This window comes from Nannobrachium achirus (assembly GCF_963921795.1).
Source record: "Nannobrachium achirus genome assembly, chromosome: 22".
Classification (NCBI taxonomy): domain Eukaryota; kingdom Metazoa; phylum Chordata; class Actinopteri; order Myctophiformes; family Myctophidae; genus Nannobrachium; species Nannobrachium achirus.
This window is the reverse complement of record NC_137829.1, coordinates 48430958-48451950: the sequence shown is the minus strand read 5'-3', so window position 1 is coordinate 48451950 and position 20993 is coordinate 48430958. Positions and strand designations below refer to the sequence as shown.

At 40.9% G+C, this 20993-nt stretch overlaps 1 protein-coding gene across 3 annotated transcripts in view; it reads right to left on the bottom strand.

Moving 5' to 3' along the window:
- The window catches only part of mmadhcb (metabolism of cobalamin associated Db), a 250037-nt gene extending 235656 nt beyond the window's left edge, over nt 1–14381 (bottom strand). For 2 of the 3 annotated variants that reach the window (XR_013963270.1, XM_080753699.1), the window contains exons 1-6: nt 14212–14381; nt 13721–13773; nt 10865–11015; nt 8009–8226; nt 7115–7223; nt 1514–1644 (exon numbers count right to left, since the gene is read on the bottom strand). Coding sequence is in view for 1 of the 3 variants with exons in the window: in XM_080753699.1 (XP_080609825.1) it covers nt 1514–1644; nt 7115–7223; nt 8009–8226; nt 10865–11015; nt 13721–13729 (618 nt within the window). In the remaining 2 variants the exon portion in view is untranslated. The remainder of the gene's footprint in view (nt 1–1513; nt 1645–7114; nt 7224–8008; nt 8227–10864; nt 11016–13720; nt 13774–14211) is intronic. The other variant, XR_013963271.1, reaches the window with a different exon arrangement.
- Nucleotides 14382–20993: the final 6612 nt, after the last annotated feature.

Here is a 20993-nt window from a genome sequence, read left to right as displayed (position 1 = left end):
TTTTTTTTTTTTTTTTGCCGAGGACCACAAAATGATATGTATTTGGCCGTGGACCCCCTTCCCCCATCTGAAAATGTTTTGTGCCAGGGACCACCCGCAAAACATTTCAAGACTTTCAAGATTTTTCCAAAATGTTCAAAAAAAAAAGCTTGCACTCTTTCACTCACCCTAGTAATCTAGAGACTCTAGTAGAACCTTAAAGTTAGACATTATCAGGAGAATGCTGGAACAATTATCTGCTTGACTGGCAGTGGGACAATTACATTTCTACTTTGGGCAGGATCAAAATTTAAGTTAAGTTACTGTAAGTGAGCAAATAGTTTTGATATTTTACATTTCATTTTGTCATTTTTCTTCAGCAGTGTACCTGTGTAGCAGCTATAATAGCTTTAATTGCTGGTGTAGCCACCTCTGGATGTTGAGATAAGATGAATACGTTATCGTCAGTTTACACAAACACATTTCGTCTTGCATCACAGAAGCAACAACAGCAAGCACCCACAACATAAAAGTACGTCTTGACATAAAAGAACATCGAACATAAAAGGAGAAAATCTGACATTAAAGGACATCTGTTGTCACACATGTGTACACATCACACATCCTATGCTGTGTTGTAATACACATACATGTACTGTAATAATAGTAATACCAACAAGCTGCTTTTATGTGGCAACTTAAGTCTATCAAGTGTTTAAATATGATGGCGCTTCGTCAGATTTGACAGACATTAGGCTACTCTAACTAGGGCTGCAACTAATTATTTTCTATTCAACCATCAATGGGATAAATCTAATGGACTAAAGTTTGGGCCCCAATGCAGCCGGTTATATCCGAGTATAGTGACATAACTATAGGCCACCACCGACAACTTTGGCGACCTATCCTTATTTTGACACTGGATGTCGCTGTTCGTTAGCTTATGGGTCACCAATAACATATTAAAAAAACAATTGAATATTTTTTACATGATCTCTCTGAACGGAATATTTTATCGCCATCAGTGGATCAGTGGATAACTGATTCCACTCCTAACCCTAGCATAGATGGCACCATCTTTAACTACATTTAAACCCCAGCATCCCTATTCTGGGAGGAACAATCGCCAAAAATGGATCTACAATCAAGGACACAACGTGGCACTTTAACCCATTTAGGCCTAGAATTAGAAGGATTCAAAAGACACTTATAGAATCGGGTCAAAATTCTAATGTTCACGACTTTTCAAAAATAGCAGATCTACGAGCTCGCAGCGCGGCACTCGGTGCCGCGCTGTGAGCTTGTATATCTGCTATTTTTCAATAGTTAAAGCATAAAATAATGATACACAAAATGTGTACCCGTTCTAAATGGGTTAAGACGTGTCGTGTGCTTGTAGATGGGCTATTTTTGGCAAAGAGATTTGGTGTAGAGTGAAAAGAGTGTACCAAGTACACCACAGTCTATAAGAATAGAGAGGTTCCAGCGGCTGGCTAAACCTACTAAGAAACTCAAACAACAAAACGTACAGTACCTTGTCCAACATCTCCTCCCTCTCTCTGTCGACATCTTCAGTCCAGGCGGTCATGTCATTTTGTGTTTTTTGAGTTACCGTGACAAGCGTCATGTCATTGGACGGGGCCTCAGGAAACATGGATTGGAAATCTTTTGATTTGAGAAAAAAAAAAACATTGACATCAGAGTCACTACTTGTCTGAGGGGGACAGTATACCAAAAGTGACACCTGAATTGTTACAGTATGTTTTGATGCCCTCTGCTGGGCATAAAATGAACTTCGGAAATGGGATAATGCATTCACACCTTAAAGGAGCACTTCACCTCTGGGACAACCAACCAGATCTAATTGTTGTTTGGGACACGATCAACACAATCCTGAGTTATTTTTTTGCATCAGGGTTAGAGTTAGGCATCATATGACCAGTTGTTGCATGCTGAAATACTAAAATATCTAAAAACACAGATTGAACACAAAAAATAACTCAGGATTGTGTTGATCGTGTCCCAAACAACAATAAAATAAGATCTGGTTGTCCCAGAGGTGAAGTGGTCCTTTAATGTAAAGAGAAGAATATCAACTGTGAGAGTGTCCAGGACAAGCAGTGGCTCTGCTAATCTAGCAAATTTAACTTACATACCCTGTAGGGACTATAGTACAGTAGAATGTCAAAAAATAAATCTGGCCCTCTTTAACATCAGGTCACTTTTAAACAAGCCCTCCTCTGTAAATGATCTAATCTGTGAAGAGAAGCTAGATAGGGATGGGCCGAAAGCAAAATTCTTGGCCGAAACCGAATACCGAATACTGGAAACATTCCACCGAATACCGAATACCGAATAGCCGAATAATACATGTATATAATTTATTTTGTATAATAAATGTTTGTACCATTGCTGTACCTTTGTTGTAAAGCTACCTGATTATGGCAAACCCTAACTTAAATAATAATCACCATATGGTTCCATAAAACATTTATTTCTCACTTTTGAATGCACACATAACAAAATAAAATATTTTCTCTTTGCAATGTTAGCATAAAACAAAGTCAAAATAGTGCAACTATTTCTGTAGTATCCTACAGAGATAAAAGTGCATCAGAACAAGGTGCTTAAAACTGCAGAATGATCTAGGCCTACAACAAAATATTATTGTAAACACAAGGGCTGTAACAGCCAGGCCTTCAACAACAAATGCACATACTGTATGTTGCAAAATGATCTAGGGCCCAGGGGTCCTCAAATACAAATCTTGAAGGTCCAGAAATATTTTTTTGAAACAGGTCCAGGTCCGAAAAAAAGGCGAAGGCGAAATAAGGCGGATACATTTATACAGTATGTACTGTATGTATGTATGTTTATTATAATCATTAGAATTGTTTATTTTAATTATTATTATTATTATTTGGAACTTTGGAAATCTCAGTTGGAACTGTTACCCCTGCTACCTGATGCTGGATAAGCGGTTGAAGATGGATGGATGGATGAATGGATAATTATTTATGCATGTAGAGTAGGCTACATTATTTACATTTATTGTGTAGCAATAAAACACTGGCTTATAGTTTAATTATTGGAAACTAAAGAGCATAAATGCAATATTAGGCTTGTCGTTCAGAATGGAAAATAAAGTGGAACTTAGCGTGAGGGGGAGAGGATTACTTGACATTCAGTTAGTTGACACACGTACTGCACAAGCCAGACTGACTGTGCTGATTGACTATGTCAAATGACCAGTCAAATCAGGGTCAACGAGTCATAGTTATTAACCTAACACAGCCTAGGATAGCTGGCAATAATATGCGACGACACATCACATTGTTAAAGACGCATGATCACGCATCGCGAGTTTCGCGACCATTTCTCGTCTAATGCAAGCAGTTGGAGCCTTACATCGTGGATATTAATGTGTTGCTGTTGTCCTCTCCAATTGAACAGCCAAAGGTAGAAGATCTCTAAGTTATTAATCCAGTGGGAGCAATGGTTTCCAAGAGGTTTTAGCAACTTTTTTAAGGCAGCGAGCGGCATGAGTGTGTGGAGAGGAGAGGAGAGGGGAGGGGGGGGGGGGGGAGCAGCATGGAGAGCAGACTGCGTCGGAGACTCGGAGGGAAGGAAAACCTTTGATCTACAAGCCCACAGCACGTTGCACCCGCGACGCTTTGTGGGCTTGCAAATTGGCGTAGGGGTGTGTCTTGTGAGCCTGTGTATGTGTTTGAGCGAATCAGCGAATGAGCACAATCAGCACATACACACCCACATCACACACAGTCAGTCCGATCGTCAGATACAACTGTGCGGAGATTTCTCAGAAATGTGCCGCGGTCCGGACATGGACTGCGGTCCGCCTATTGAGGACCCCTGACCCTGTCCTTCACACTATTCGGTGCTCAACTATTCGGTTTTAAAAGCTATCCAGCCGAAAACCGAAAATGCATTTTTAGCCATTTTCGGCCGAAAATTTTCGGTGCCGAATATTCGGCCTCATCCCTAAAGCTAGATATAATCTTTTTAACAGAGACTTGGCTGGGCACAGATGGAGCTGTTGCACTTGGCGTCGCCTGCCCACCAAACTATCATTTTATTCAATCAGTGCGCGAAGGAAAAAGAGGTGGAGGTTTGGCGTACATTTTCTCTGACATCTTTAAATTCAAGAACCTGTCTTTTGGAAGTTTTTCATCCTTTGAATACCAAGCTAACTTATTTGAGAGTAAATCCTCTGTTCTAATGATTACCATATATCGCCCACCAAAATGTAGCAAAGCCTTATTTCTTACAGAAATATCAGAACTTTTATCTATCTGTTCCACTGACTATGAGAGAACCTTGATTGCTGGCGATGCAAATTTACATGTGGATATTGTTACAGATGTTACTGCTATGAGTTTCTTACAGTTATTACATTCCCTTGATTTTGTTCAGCATGTTACCGGGCCAACCCACAATCAGGGCCACACCCTAGACCTGGTGATCTCTAAAGGGCTAAGTATTTCTATGGACAGGATCATCGCTAAGCCTGACTTATCGGACCACTATTTACTGTGTTTTAATATGACTGTCTCTGATCTAGAAAAATACAATAGAGAATATACTATAAAAAAGAGATTTTTCAGGGCATCGGCAGCAGAAGAGTTTGCTCGCCATCTTGCATGTGCACCCCCCCTTCCTGATATTCCCTCAGTAAATGATATGGTTCAACATTTTAATCTTAAATTAGAGTCAGCTCTGGATATAGTGGCTCCTATGAAAACTAAAAAGAAACATAAAGTAAAAGAAACACCCTGGATAAACGATCATATACGCTCACTCAAGAAACAATGCCGCAAAGCAGAGCGAGCTTGGAGAAAAAATAAACTAACTATCCATCTACAGATTTTTAAGTCATTAACAGCCACGTACAATAAAACCATGCGTCTGGCTAGGCAGGCCTATTTTTCCGGAATTATTAATGAGAACAAGAACAATGCTAGGGTCTTATTCTCCACTATTGAACGCCTCTTAAACCCCCCCCAGTCCTACAAGCAGTCACTCCTTGCCTCTAAAGCAAAGTGTAATGAGTTTGCATCCTTCTTTGACAACAAAATTATGAACATTCGAGCTGGTATTATGAATAATACTGTCACAAATGCAAATGCGGTTAATGGTGCCATGTGTAAAAGTGTAGATAAATCTAGGGGCAGCCTAGTATCATTTTGTGAAATTGATGAAGAGGAACTTCGTAAAACCATATCGCAAATGACATCGTCTTCTTGCTCGCTGGATGCAATACCCACGCCATTTCTCAAAGAGGTTGTAGACTGTGTGATTGGAGATATCCTAAAAATAGTAAATAACTCTATACAATCAGGTGTCTTTCCAGAAACACTGAAAACGGCCGTAGTTAAGCCCTTACTCAAGAAACACAACCTCGACCCGTCCATGCTGTGTAATTATAGACCCATTTCCAATTTGCCTTTTCTGGGCAAGGTCCTAGAAAAAATTATCTTTCATCAATTGGATGTATTTCTGCAGAACAATAAGGTGCACAACAAATTCCAATCCGGCTTCAGGAAAGGACACAGCACAGAAACTGCACTTTTAAAAGTAATTAATGATCTTAGGGTGTCTGCTGATAACAAAAATGTATCCGTTCTCCTACTGCTGGATCAAACGGCGGCTTTTGACACAATTGACCATACAATTCTAATACAACGTCTTGAACACTGGGTAGGGCTGTCAGGCACAGCTTTGTCCTGGTTTTACTCCTACCTAACAGGCAGAAGCTACTTTGTTAATCTAGCTGACTTTGAGTCAAACAAACACAACATCTGCTCTGGTATTCCACAGGGGTCAATTCTTGGTCCTTTATTATTCTCCCTCTATATACTGCCGCTGGGAGAACTTATTTCCGCTCACGGTGTGAATTTCCATTTCTATGCTGATGACACCCAGCTGTACCTTTTGGTAGCTCCGGACGACCCCTGTGCTCTAGACCCATTGCTGACGTGTGTGTCTAGCATAAAATGCTGGATGAGTGAGAACTTTCTCAAACTAAATGAGGACAAGACAGAAGTTCTCATAATTGGTTCTACTGCGCAGAGAGAATCAATAATAAGTACACTTGGTAACCTGTCTAAAGAAAGTAACACTTCTGTAAAGAACCTGGGAGTGATCATTGACGCTGAATTGAATTTTAATACACACATTAATCATGTCACCAAGATTGCCTTCTTTCACCTTAGAAATATTGCGCGAATTAGAGCCTATCTAACATTGGACGATGCAAAAACGCTGATCCACGCTTTTGTTTTCTCTCGGCTTGATTACTGCAACGCACTTCTCTCTGGTCTGCCAAAGAAAACAACTGACAGTTTGCAACTTGTTCAAAATGCGGCAGCCAGAGTTTTAACTAAAGCTAAGATGAGAGAACATATTACTCCAGTCTTAGCGTCGCTACACTGGCTCCCGGTTGTTTTTAGGATTGATTTTAAAATTATTTTACTTGTTTATAAAGCTCTAAATGGTCTGGCACCTTCGTACCTCTATGACTGCCTGCATAGATACGTTCCAAACCGCCCACTCAGGTCTTCTAGTGCTGACCTACTCGATGTGCCTAAAATGAAATATAAAAAATATGGTGAAGCAGCTTTCTGCTTCTACGGACCGACAGTTTGGAATAAACTCCCACTACACCTAAGACAGGCAGCCTCTGTGGATAGCTTTAAAGCACAGCTCAAGACCTATTTCTTTACTCTTGCTTTTAGCTGAATTATTTTTTTTATCTCTTTGATGCTATTGACGTCCACACTGTTCTGAAATTGTTCTTCAATGTTTTATGTTTTTATTGTTCTGCTTTATTGTATTCATGTGTATTTTATTTTTTCTGTTAAGTAACTGTGCTTCATTTTCTGCTCTGTAAAGCACTTTGAGCTGCATTTCATGTCATGAAAGGTGCTATACAAATAAAGCTTTATTATTATTATTATTATAACTGTGACAAAACAATCAATGCATGTCTGTGTGTAAAGGGTTAGAATGCAAGATTGCTATTATAATCGTTTATTAAGTATTATCAGAATGGGTCATCCCACTAAATTCACAGCCACAAAACGCACAAATGTCTGTCGTTGGTGTAGAGTTGTACCTTTCTTTAGCAGCTCAGGACAGGACTGTATGGCACACTCCACGTTAGAGTTATCAAAGTACTGTTCTGCTGTGTTGACCGTCTGCTGTGCATCGGAAATCTCTTTACCCTGAGATGAAGACAAGGAAGTTGGAAAAAAATGTAAAACAAGCTTTCAACATTAAAATCAATCTCACACCTACAGTGCTTGACAATTAAAAAGTCAATTATTATATTGCTAATAGAATTCACTAAATTGAAATGAGTACAAAGGTTCTCTGATTGCAGTATACAAATCTACAGTCCGTGAAGAAATCGTACAGTGAGTACGTTATGGTATTTGCATTTGTTTTGCACGAAAAACACTCCCTGGGCTAAAAACGGACCCCAAATAAATGGTTGTGATGACATGGACAAGATATTTTGGGGCTTTTTCTGCCTTTATTGATAGGTGTACAGTAGGCTGGAAACGGGGAGAGAGACGGGGGGTGACACGCAGCAAAGGTCGTCAGGATCGGGACTCAAACCTGCGACGCTGCAAGGGCTGGATTACCAGCCTAGGTGCCTGGACCACTACCCTGTGGCCCAGGCCTAGGACATTCTAAAGCCAATAATTTCAGGAGACTCTTTGTGTCTCCATAGGGAACAAAGCAGGCTCTTTGTGTTTCCATAGGGAACCACTGCTGGTCATCAAATTATTGGCTTAGGAATGTGACGAAAACAAAAACTAACCATGAATTCAAGTCTCCATGGGGTGATTAATCGTGGGTGAACTATCCCTTTAAAGGAGCATAAAACCCTAGGCCCCTGAAACACAGTTGTCGTCTAAACGGCATATCTGACATTTATTTTTGACGTTTTCTCTGCCGCTGTGCAAACGGCACCCGAGCTTCTTATTGAGATGATTAACCCTACCTGGATCTCTCCAATGAACTGAGCCAGCACCAGCTCGTGCCTCTCGCTGTTGGACTGGGCAGACAGCAGGTCGGGGATGGTCCTGTGGACAGAGTTCCTGCGCTGCTCCGCGGTGCCCTCCAGGTGGCAGTCAAAGCCCACGTTACCAGGCAGCTGGAACCTCAGGTCCTGAGGGCCGAACGGACCCATGGTCTCGTCAGGCCACACCGTCCGGGGTCCTAAACAACACAGGACAGGACAGGACAGGACAGGACAGGACAGGACAGGACAGGACAGGACAGGACAGGACAGGACAGGACAGAGTTACCACACATTTTTACCAATTAATTTCCAAAACTTTTCCAAAATATTTAACCTGATTTTCAGGACTATATAACAATAATTCAGCTCAATAACAGGTCGCTTACTCCTATGCGCAATGCCCAAAGACAGGTAGTGTATGGCAATGTTTTCAGGCCGTGACCCCCAAAATAATCATATTTTAACTGGGGCCCCGGCACCCTGACGAGCACCAAGAGTAGAGGAATTTTGTATAACACGGTTCCATTGTGAAAATAGCCGATCTACATGCTCACAACGCCTCGCAACATGTAGATCGGCTATTTTCACAATTTCTGCCTCTAATATTTGACAATCATGTTTAATTTGTCATTTCAGAGGTATTAACAAAATCACTAACCAAAAACAATGCATAGCTAGCCCTTGATAAATTCCAAAACCTTTCCAGTACTGGAAAAATATTCAAAATATTTCCAGGAATTTCATGACCGTGGGAACCCTGTAAACAACACAGGAGGACAGTTGTGCCGAGTCGTTGAAACCTTTTCACTCTTTTCATCCAAAGTAATCCATCCTATTTGGACACATATTTTTTTTTTTAAATGAATGAACGAATGTCTGTTGAGTCACCCCGCCACGACTGGATTCGCGGCTGTTAAACTGTTACACAGGAACCCAGAGTACATGCAGTCTATAGTGAGGACATTATGAAGATCACCATATAAAGAACTAGAAAGATGCAAGTCTTTGCGCAAGTGTGGTTGCCATTTTTGCATTATCCCATTTAAGTCATTCACTAATTGCGACCGTCAGGTCGCAGTTACTATCAAAACCTCGACCAGCTGTCTGTCCCTCCGTCAGTCTGTCTGTCACACTTTTGCCCTGCTCATATCTCCGCAACCGTTGCCCCGATCCATGCAAAATTTTGCACACACACTCCTTGTCTGCCAAACCACATCCACATCCATCAATTCTCACATGGCCCTCTTCTAGCGTCACCATGAGGCTGATTCTTGAAAAACAAATTTTTGGACACTGCTCCTACAAATTTTGCCCTAAAATCACGCAAATCGGTACACAGTATGTCTACACTCATCTCATCAACATGGATCTGTCCCATATAACGCCACCACCAGGCCGACTTTTCAATTTTGCCCAAAAATCAGGCTGCGACCTGACGGTCGCTTATGTCCCGATTAGGGAGTCTTACTGGTAAATTATCTCAACAACAACGTATCTCTTAGCAAAATGCAAGCACACAATTCCCGACTCGAGTGTGTGCCGCCAAAACTGTGGGAGGAGTAGTCTGGAAAACGTTTGGGGTTACTCTATAAAGTTGGGCTAGTACTATAGTGTACTACTAGTGTGTTGCCTATGGCTACTTAATTTCATACATAAGTCAGAGATTTGCAGTTAATCATTTGACCTCGTATCCTGATCAAACAATGATTAAAGCTGCAAACTGGAACTTACTTCAAAGAATAAAAACGTATTTCAACCAATTTGTTATTGCCTGGTTTGATAAGGCTGTGTGACAGCTGTGTGGTGTCGGGTAAGAAGACCCACTGGTTGGCAAGTACAGTAGTTAACCAAGCTCCTAAGACAAGAGCAACATCTGCCTAGCCAAGCAGAGATTCCCTCTTGTACATACGTTTTTTATTTTCTCTCTCACATGGGAAACTTGGGTTCGATGTTTAGTTATTATCATTCTAAACCCATGTTGCTGCTGTTCCACATACAGCCAACCAGTTAGGGAAATCACAGATTGAGGCTTTAACCTTGGCTATTATGACATTTCTGAGAGCATTCATTTGTTATGGAAGATGCTTCTTAACATGTATTCTATTGCTAGTTTGATCACTTCAAAGAAAAATAAGGAATTACAGAAATAGACGATCTATGAGCCATTTTCAGTGCGTGGCATGCTTTCATAGAAGACAATACTGGCTTCTATGGAATCCAAATGGCTGACTGAGAACTTTAATCCATGAGATTTATTTGGACTAAAATGCAATATTTAGATACATCAGAGCAGTGTTGATTTTGTCGACTAAAACTAGGACTAAAAATTTGTGTCGACTGTGTTTTTTTCACTGACGAAAACTAAATAAAAACGTAATATAAACTAGGCTGTGATGACTAAAACTAAGACTAAATATGATGACAATTTCGTCAACAAAATAAAAACTAGACTAAAACGTTAGGGAGGGACTAGTGGAGAAGAGAGTCGTTATATTTGGTTGCTATCAGGTTTTGCGTTCTGAAAATAGCCGATCTACAAGCTCACAACGCGTCGCACGCAACCAAGTGTAGAATCAGTCATTACGATGCCATTAAGGCCTGCAAAAAAATCATTTCAGTTGACTAAATCAACTGTAGATTTAGTCGACTAAAATCGTATGATATTTAGTCGACTAAAATTAGACTAAAACTAATACTTTTCAGGTGACTAAATTATGACTAAAACTAAAATACATTTTATTCAAAAGACTATGACTAAAACTAAATCAAAATTTGCTGTCAAAAACAACACTGCATCAGAGAAAGCTGTATGACGCAACGTTCTGGCTGGTTTACCCATGTCAGGCGGGGTGACGGCGACACAGGGCTCATCGGAGCCAGAGGAGGAGCCTGCAGGCTGGGAGAAGGCTCTGGCTCCAGCTACACGACGCACCAGGACATGAAGGCCCGGCAGGTAGCTCACCATCCTGGCTCTGCTGCAGAGCACCTGGGGACACACAGGGGGACACCAGGAGGACATAATTCAACTGGTCAACTGTTTCATGTCCCCAATCATTTCTCTTTCAGCTGAAACTATGCATCATGTCATCGGTCTCCCTACATTCTGACACATCATGCCACCCCCCACACACACAAAAATATAGTACATGCCACTTGATGAAACCCCCCCCCCCCCCCCCCCCCCCCACACACACACACACACACACACACACACACACACACACACACACACACACACACAGGTATTACTATACTAATGTTTTAGGATGGCTATTTTCCATTATTATAAATGCAATTTTTAAACCAAAGCCCAACTGTAACCCATGAATACCCCACCCTAAATATTCTCCTAATTGTAACCTACTTTTTTTATAGCAACAATCTGCATCGGCACATACAGTAGCCTATATACAATGACAATACACACAGCAAAACAACAAGGCAGATAAATATTGTCTTGTTGATTTTTACAACCCGTCTCGCCTTAGCTCCACAATTCCTCCATCCCAGCCCAAGCATACAAACCCAAAAAGCAAAGCAAACAACAGTAATAGAACAAAACAAACAAATACAAACAGCAAAACAATGTGTTGTTGTTGTTGTTGTTTGTAAAAATAAATCTGCATGTCAAACCAACCTCGAGCGCTGCTTACCCGCACACTGGAACATACACACATCATGTCCACAGGACTCCACACACCTACATGGATTCTCATGCATGGAAAACACCCCAGGGCAGGGCAGTTCATGAATAAAATCCACATGATAGAATCACATATCTATTGTTAAGATAATCTGTCGATGACCCCTTAAGGAGGCAAGAGGTTCCATTGTTAAAGGAGGACTTCACCACTTTTCAACCTATCTTCATATAATAGGTCCTCACTAATGTTCATGATAAAATATCACAATTTTTTTCTACTTATATCATCAATGGGAAATGCAAGCTAATATAAACTGCAGGCTTTCTATTCCTGAAAAGTTGCAATGTTAAAGTGGAAGCCATTGTTCTCGTGATAATATATATATATATATATATATATATATATATATATATATATTAATATTGTTTAAAAAAATCGGTCAAACGATGATGTCACCGGTGGAAGGATTTGACAGCTCTCCTATGAGACCCAGACTGAGTAGAAAAAAATCGTGCTATTTTATTATGAACATTAGTGAGGACCTATTATATGAAGATAGGTTGAAAAGTGGTGAAGTCCTCCTTTAAAGTATTCATTCTAACTCCCCCTTCAGCAGCACTAATTATGTAGCAATAGACCCACAGTCGGTTCTAATATCTCAGATTTACTTTATTTGATCTTTTTAAAAGATCTCCAGTATTGCGAGTCTTTGCGACATGCTTAGGCATCATGACCAAAACACGAGCTAGCAAACATGCCAACGACAGAAAGGCCAGCCGAGTAAGACAAACCTTGCGTCGACGAGGCAGCGAATCTTGAGGACATTTGTGCTGGTTGGAAGAGTTTGTTGTTACATATAGGAGTAGCAGGAGGCAAATCAGACAAGCAGTCTAGTAGCCAAACAGTTTTTAAGAACATTTTTATCACGTCACACTTTTGCCCTACTCTTATCTCCGGCACCGTTGCCCCTATCCATGCCAAACTTTGCACACACACTCCTTGGATGGCAACTCACAACCTCCACCCCTCATTTCTCACATTGGCCCTCTTCTAGCGCAGGCCGATTTTTGCAAAACACATTTTGCAAAAATGCTCCTGCTCCTACATATTTTGGCCTAAAATCACACAAAGCGGTACACAGTATCTCTAAAGTCATGTCATCAACATGGATCTGTCCCATTTTCCATATTCCCTCCCGATTGGCTACGATTGCCTTCTAATGTTTGTGTATGCGACCTGACGGTCGCTTAGCTCCTGATTAGGGAGTCTTACTGGTAACTACAGGTTTAGACTGAGGCATGTTTAAATGGCAAGCTGCTACACACCAGATAACCGATCTACAAGTTCACAACACATCGCATGGAGTAGATCTGCCATTTTTGGTGAAGAACATCATACCAAGTACGGTTTCAACTCAGTCCGTTGTACTGGTATAGACTAGGGTTTCAGTCATTAAGTGGTTACGGGTGAAGAAAGACAAGGGTTCACTTCTAGTTGAATCCAATAATCTATACTCAACATCCAGAGTGCAATCTTATCCATATTTGCCATCCCAGCTTCCCTCCAAAAATGCTGCATTTTTGTTAACCATGAAAAAATGAACCTCACAAGGTCAACTTCTCAAGTTCTACTGGGGTACACATGGCCCATAAGTATAGTATTATTATAATTAGTATCATACCTGTGTGACACACAAACACACACACACACACACACACACACACACACACACACACACACACACACACACACCTACAAAGGACCACAATTATCAAAATGTTGTATCCTTTTTGACAGATAATTATGTACAAACTATAAACACTGGTTAAAAATAATAATAATAACATTAATCAGTGTGTGACTGTGTGTGTGTGTGTGTGTGTGTGTGTGTGTGTGTGTGTGTGTGTGTGTGTGTGTGTGTGTGTGTGTGTGTGTGTGTGTGTGTGAGAGAAATGGACCAGTATTCGCACACTCTGAGTTGTGGGTGTCCTTAAAAAATATAAATAAAATAAAAAAATACTTTATAAAATAATAAAAGTACACTTACACTGGACATCCTGATCCTGTTGTGCTCTCCTCTCCCGTTGCCCACCTCTATGTCTGTAGAAATAATGTCATAGCTGATGATGATGCAATATAACAACATTAGAAAGAAGATCATATCGTTGTTTGTTCTCATGAAATATAATACCCAAAATAGTACTAACGTTATTGTAAATGTGCTGCTAACTGGTAATGGTTGCGCCTTATCTACTGAGTTTGATTGATTGAAGACTTTATTAGAAGTTTGCATAGAAAAAGGTACAGTTTCATGACGGTACAGTTCACTGGTACAAGGTCTACTAAAAGGAGATCCTAGAAAAGACTTCGCTTATTTCCACAGGAAACCATTTAAGTATCTCACATATAGCAAATGTGTTATTTTGTTTTACGTGATAATTAATTACATTATAAATAATAGCAATTATACCCATATGGCATTGGAAGAGTGAGTTAGCAACAGGCTAGCAACATTCATTGACAAGCACTCAAACTTACCTGCTATCAAATACCAAAAAAAGCTGAACAGTGTTCAACACCAGTAAACATTGAATTGGCTCTCCTTCTTCATAAGTAACAAATAATGGTATTGTTACAGCAGGAAACTACAGGTAAATACAGATGTGTAGTTTTTAGTTTACATTGACCCTGGTCTCTGGTCTGTTGACTTCACCTTGTGGTTCTGCACATGCGCTCTCACTGCGCGGCAGACGGATGCTGTGGAAGGACAAAAAAACACCGTTTTAAACGAGGCGTTTTTAATGGTGCATACATTTGCCACTGGATGGCGGTATAGTACCGTTATTGCATAGACCACATGATGACTGTCCTTTTGAAATGACTATCAAACGCTCGTGCAGTGGTTCTCAAACTTTCCTGCCAAGGACCCCCAAATTGATATATATTTGGCCGCGGACCCCCATTTGAAAAGATATCCCATAAGATTTTTACTATTATGCAACAGTGAATCATTTTAATTTCAAAGAAGCCCACTTTGACAATGACAGCATGAGGCCATGGATGGACCCCCACTTTTTTATTTTAATCTCTGGGATCTACACTGTAGGCCTAATTATCAATGTTATCAATGCTAATTAACTCTGATGTTATACAAATGTAACCAAATGGACCCTTACAGTCCATTTGGTTACTTACTTGAATGCTCTCTGTGTTACAGACAATGGTCTGAGGTACAGACAAGGGTCAATTTGGTTCCTGAGAGCTGACTATCATACATGTTACTGGGGACCCCCTTCTTTTCCCCCCCTATTTTAATTCAAAGTTCATTGTTTCAAAGTGGTACAGAATGTAACTCTGGTACAATGCAGCACATCACCACAACATTAGTTAGACTAATTAATACAGAATACAGCCAGTCCAAAAAGAAAGCAATACATCTGCCTCTAGATGGCACTATTGTACCGTTATTGCATGAACCACACTACACTTTGTCTTGTCAATGTCATCAGAGCAGGTTGTTGTTATGCTGTCTCACCCATCTGACCCCACAGCCACCTCTAACTGAAGGGTCACTCAATCACTCTGACCATAACCCAGTAACACTGCACAGTGACCAGTATACTGTCTGTACATTACCGTGGCCATTGTTGTCTCTATAGTTAAAAATATACATATAGCCTATATTAGTAGAGTTTACAATAAAAGCAAAACAAGTAGGCTAGGCTATGCTTTGAGAGAGAAAGACAGAGATACCTTCACCTGTCCTTCACCCTCACACGCACGCACGCACGCACGCACGCACGCACGCACGCACACACACACACACACACACACACACACACACACACACACACACACACACACACACACACACACACACACACACACACTCACACACCTACTGAAACTCAGCACGCCTGTTTTTGTCCCTCCTTGTTCCTGAAAACTGCGAATGATGGATCTTGCGCAAAAAATATACATTTCACCCACCCTTCTTTACACCCATAAAGCAGTGACGTGACAATAAAAAGTGAATTTGATTGTGATTCAACGTGCGGTGCAGTATATTCTCCTGCTGCAACCAAACCACACTGCATGTCATTCACCAGATGAATGATGTTCTTTTGGAAAAAGATGTTTTCATGGTCTTGTCTGACGGGAGTTCATCTCCCTTTGGCTCCCACACAACTGGAACCCTGCACCATGGTGGATGTGATTTGCCTGGTGTTGCCAGCCTCTATCACACACTTCGTTTTGGGAAGAGAGTCTGGGATTTCAGGAAGAGTTTTCATTTCTGGGGTTTGCCCCAAACCACGTGTCCCAAGCATACAGAAACCACGTGCCCCAAGCATACAAACCTGATTGGCCAACCCTTGAAGCTGTTTGAGGAAATAGAATCTCAATGGATCGGTGCCAGACCGTACTACAACACCACTACCGCCAGGGGGTGTTGTTGTGTTCGGTCTGGTTTATTAACCAGGCAAGGATGTGATGACATGGTCATTGCAGTCGGGCAGAAACCTCTTATCTCCATATTCTAACTTCTTTTCCCCGTAAAATTAACGCACTACATGGTCACACAAAAGCCTCAAAAGTAACGGATCTACAAGCTAGAAATGCGTTTCGAGCTTGTAGATCTGCTACTTTTGCTGTTTTGGTCACCCCGGGTCAAATCCGACAACCTCGGAATGGTCACCACCAGGTATTCCTGAACGTAGCCTGAGAGTCCGACAACTATAGGCCTATGCCTAAATCTAACGTTACTCCTTAACGTAATCACAGTAAAAAAAAATAAGCATAACATTAACCTTATTCCTAACCTCAATAAAACAAACACAAGAACCCCTGGGGTTCCGTGGAAAAAAATGGGTGCATCTTTGTTTTGGGGCAAGCTTTCCGGTTACCTTTTCGACACGAGGTTTACAATAAGTACAAATAATTAACACTGCAAGTCTGCATTTTTATTTAAATTAGGCTTTTGTGTGTACAAGACATCTGACTGGTAGGATTTGATAGGTCGCAGCAACTCATCTGTATTGCAGGTTCTTGTTTTGGTTTTTAAGATTATTTTGAGGTATTCATACTCGGGTAACCATTAGCAAATGCCTTTTGAAAGTGGAAAACATCCGACTGGTCCTTGAGGCAGAAGAATGTAGAGACAGTATGTGATGATGGGGAATAGCTTCTCGTGTGAAACAGCCCACATATAGGCCTAACGGTGCTACTTGTGCCTTGTCAATGGCACCATGCATGGGATATAATTAGAATGCAATAATTAGAACACTAATTAAATCCAACAGACCATGGATCTGGTCCACCTGTTGACTGACATGCAGTGAGTCAGACACACATGACATCATTTGGCTGGACTAACTCACAGCTATGAAGACAGAGTTAAAGACAACATTATGACATTGTGCATGCAAGCAGGCGCAGCAACGACTGAGCTCGGCGCATGACTTTGACTTTGTGACAGCCCAGATGTTTCTCCCTAACAGAGCCTGGCTCGTAAGTCCCGGCCCAACCCAACCCCAAGGCAATTCTATCCAAACCTATTCTTTTTGGCTTCGGATTCCAACGTTCCTCTTGCAGCGCAAGGCAAGCAAGCCTGCCTTAAGAGGCCTATAATGTTGGTAATACATTGTGGTTAAAGTTAGTTCTACAGTGTTTTTGAAACACTTTCTCCAGACACACATTTTAGTTATTTGGTGAGAGGTTCGGACCTGTTGCAGGCTGTCTAGTTTGTTTATTTATGTTGAATGGACAGATCTTGACTATGGGGGAACAAACACATTCTGTTTGCTGTTCTCTTTTCATGTAGCGGAGACTGATGATAATGCATTATACAACAGGTATAGTTCCGACTAAATAATCTGATTGGTTGAGATAGCTTTACCCGTGCAAATAATGATCATTACCACACAGGTCTCATCATCAAACAAAGAAATGAGCTGTGCTCGGTCACAAAATAGCCGCCCGCTCGCTTGTATTGTTTCCGTAGGCGATGCCTTGTAAGCGGCTACGCTGGCAGTTTTCATGTGAAATTCAGGGACATAGTGGTGAAATCTGGCATTAAAAATGCATACATTTCAATCACATTTTCAATCTTAATTACAATGAAATGAAGTTGGCGTGTTTTTTTTACAAGGGTTGTATAATCACTTAACCACCTTACCTACGGAACTTGCCTGTCGGCTCGTTCCTGCAGCAAGGCTTGCGTGCCAATAACCACGATAATGCACACCCTCTCGTGTAATATTGCTTAAGCATGCCATGGTGTAGCACCACATTCTGGGCCCTGAGTACAAGGATTCACTGCGGGCCCCCCATGAATGTTCTTATAGGGGCAGGGGGTTTAACCCATTTAGACTGGGAAAGCATTATTACGCATTATTTTGTGCTTTAGCTATTGAAAAAATAGCAGATATACCTGTACAAGCTCCGCGCTGCGAGATTGTAGCTCTATCTATCAAATCTATGTTTCTATGTCAGTGGTGCTCAAACCTTTTCTTGTGAAGGACCCCCAAAATGATATGTATTTGGCCACGGAACCCCATCTCAAAATATTTACTTCCAGGGACCCCCTGGAAGCAAAATTTGAGTTCCAAATGTCCGCTTAAAAATACATTTTTACAGGCTTCTAAAGTCTTAAATAATTCCAGGTCCCTTCACCTTGGGCCCTAGTAACTCAGTCCCACACCATGAATTGCACAGGTATTTCACACACGCACATACGTGCGTACGCAAGTATGCACACAAAGTAAGGCCTATTCATCGTGCCGTACATTTATTGAGACCGAGTTTTGTGATGGCGCTTTGAAACTAACCAGGTACACAAGAAAGCATGCATTAATAATGGGGGTGGAGGAGGAGGAGGAGAGTTCTTTCTTGGCTTATTAATTCTCCCAGTTTGATTGTATTGGCCTTTTGCTGAATGCCATCATTAAAGCGTGGATTGCTGTGGCGGGATGCCTTCATGGTTTTATGCAGCTCAGTGGAGCAATAAAAATATAATGTGTTTGTAAATCGTCAGCCATTTACCCTGGAGGTATCTGGTACACAGCGCATGTACACATGCCTCTTAGAATGTGTACTTCTGCAACCATGCTCTTAACTCATTGACTGCCAAGGCCCGAGTTTCCCGAGTTATTACAGTAGTCTCAGGCTGCCACAGCCCGAGTTTCCCGAGTTGGAAGCCATTTTGAAAAAAAAAAAAAAAAAAAAAAATCAAAACATTTTTTTATAAAAAAAATTCTAAAAATGCCTCAAATGTATTAGGCATGATCGCAATTGCGAAATTGCATGTTTAGCCCCATAACAAACACATCTTTCAAAATGTCTAAAATGGCTGTTTTGTCTGACTTTGAAGGCTTGTATCTCATGAATGCCTGAACGGATTTCCAAGCGGATTTTTTTGTTTGAAAGCTGTTAAAAAGTACTACACATATGGTGCATGATCTAGGCATGGGCCTGCACGATCCGTGCACAAAAAATTGATCCGTGCACTAGAAATTTAGGAAGGTGGCAGTGTTTGTTTTGTCTGACTTTGAAGGCTTCTATCTCATGAATGCCTGATCGCATTTCCAAGCGGATTTTTTTGTTTGAAAGCTGTTAAAAAGTACTACATGCATATATGGTGCATGGGCGTGCACAATCCGTGCACTAAAAATTGATCTGTGCACTAGAAATTTAGGAACGTGGCATCCTGGTACTTGGCGGCCATCTTGAAAAGGGCATTCAATGAGTTAAAAGCCAACGCCAGTGAAAAGTATCAATACTGCAATGTAGAAATAAATGTACAAAAAAAGTACAATATTTGGATCCGAGATGTAGTGGAGTATTAGTAAAAGTATAACATAAAAGGGAAATACTCAAGTAAAGTAGAAATACCTCAAAATTGTACTTCTTAAGTACAGTACTTAAGTAAATGTACTTAGTTACTTTCCACCACTGGCCAGCACCTATGGAAAAGTTTTACTGTACTGGCAGTGGCCGTAGCTTATTGGGTCGAGGGTAAGTTCACCTCCCAGCCCTGTTCCTTGGAATAGAAGAATGCTTTCCCCGGGTCAAATCCGGCGACCTGGGGACAGTCGCCACCATATCCTAAATGTAACCTCAGTAAAACTATGCCTAAACCTAACCTTATTCCTAAACGTAACCTCAGTAAAACTATGCCTAAACCTAATCATATTACTAAACGTAACCTCAGTAAAACTATGCCTAAACCTAACCTTATTCCTAAACGTAACCTCAGTAAATCTATGCCTAAACCTAACCTTATTACTAAACGTAACCTCAGTAAAACTATACCTAAACCTAATCATATTACTAAACGTAACCTCAGTAAAACTATGGCTAAAACGTAACCTTATTCCTAAACCTGAGCGAGACACTGACTTAAGCCAGCTTCCCAAGCATCCAGACCTCTCAGGTCATCTGGGAAAGGCCTGCCTTCTGTCCCTAAAATCAAAACTTAACGAGGAGAAGCGTCATTTAGTTTTTATGCACCACATACTGTATCTGGAACAAACTCCCAGAAAACTGCTGGTCTGCTTTTAAAGCACAGCCAAAGCCACTGCCTTTCGTTGAGTTATTTCTTTGAATTAAGAAAGCACAGATAAGAGGCATCTGCCAGAACCAGTACGCTTTGTACCATTAAGTCTATGAAGCGATCTATGAACACGTTTAATCTGTAACACAATTTTATTCAATATGTAGTAGAGGGTCCCTGCTTCATCTCTGTCTCGGTTAAGGGGTCCTTGGCCTGAAAACCTTAGTTTGAAGACTGAAACACTAGAGATACAGATGAAGAAGACCCACATACACTGGAGATACTCTTGGTGAAGACCTTAGTTAGAGATCAGCTTGGCTCTTAAGACGATCAGTGCCACATTAGATGTCTAGACGGAAGGGAGAATTGGCTCTTTTTGTAAATTAACAAAGAGAAAGTTAAATAACAGATGGTTTTGAAGAGACAGTCAAAGACAACTTCCCGATGCCTTTGAAAACCAGCCCATGGGCTCTGTTATATTTCCAGCTGCAAAAATTGCAGATTCATGAATAAATGGATAAGCTTATGGTATTTCAGCTGTCTACATTTATAGTCAAGTACTGTCCCTAAGTAGTTCTTTACATGGAAGAAGATATACGTCTTAGCACTATTCCTGCACATTCTTGGCAATAACTAAAATATAATTATTTTGTAATCCTTGTTTGTGCAAATAAATTTGGATGGCATAAAAACAAGCTGATATCCAACCATCAAGGCTTTAATGTTTCTTTGAGATTTAAGAACCGGAAGTTATTGGCGTACAGTATGT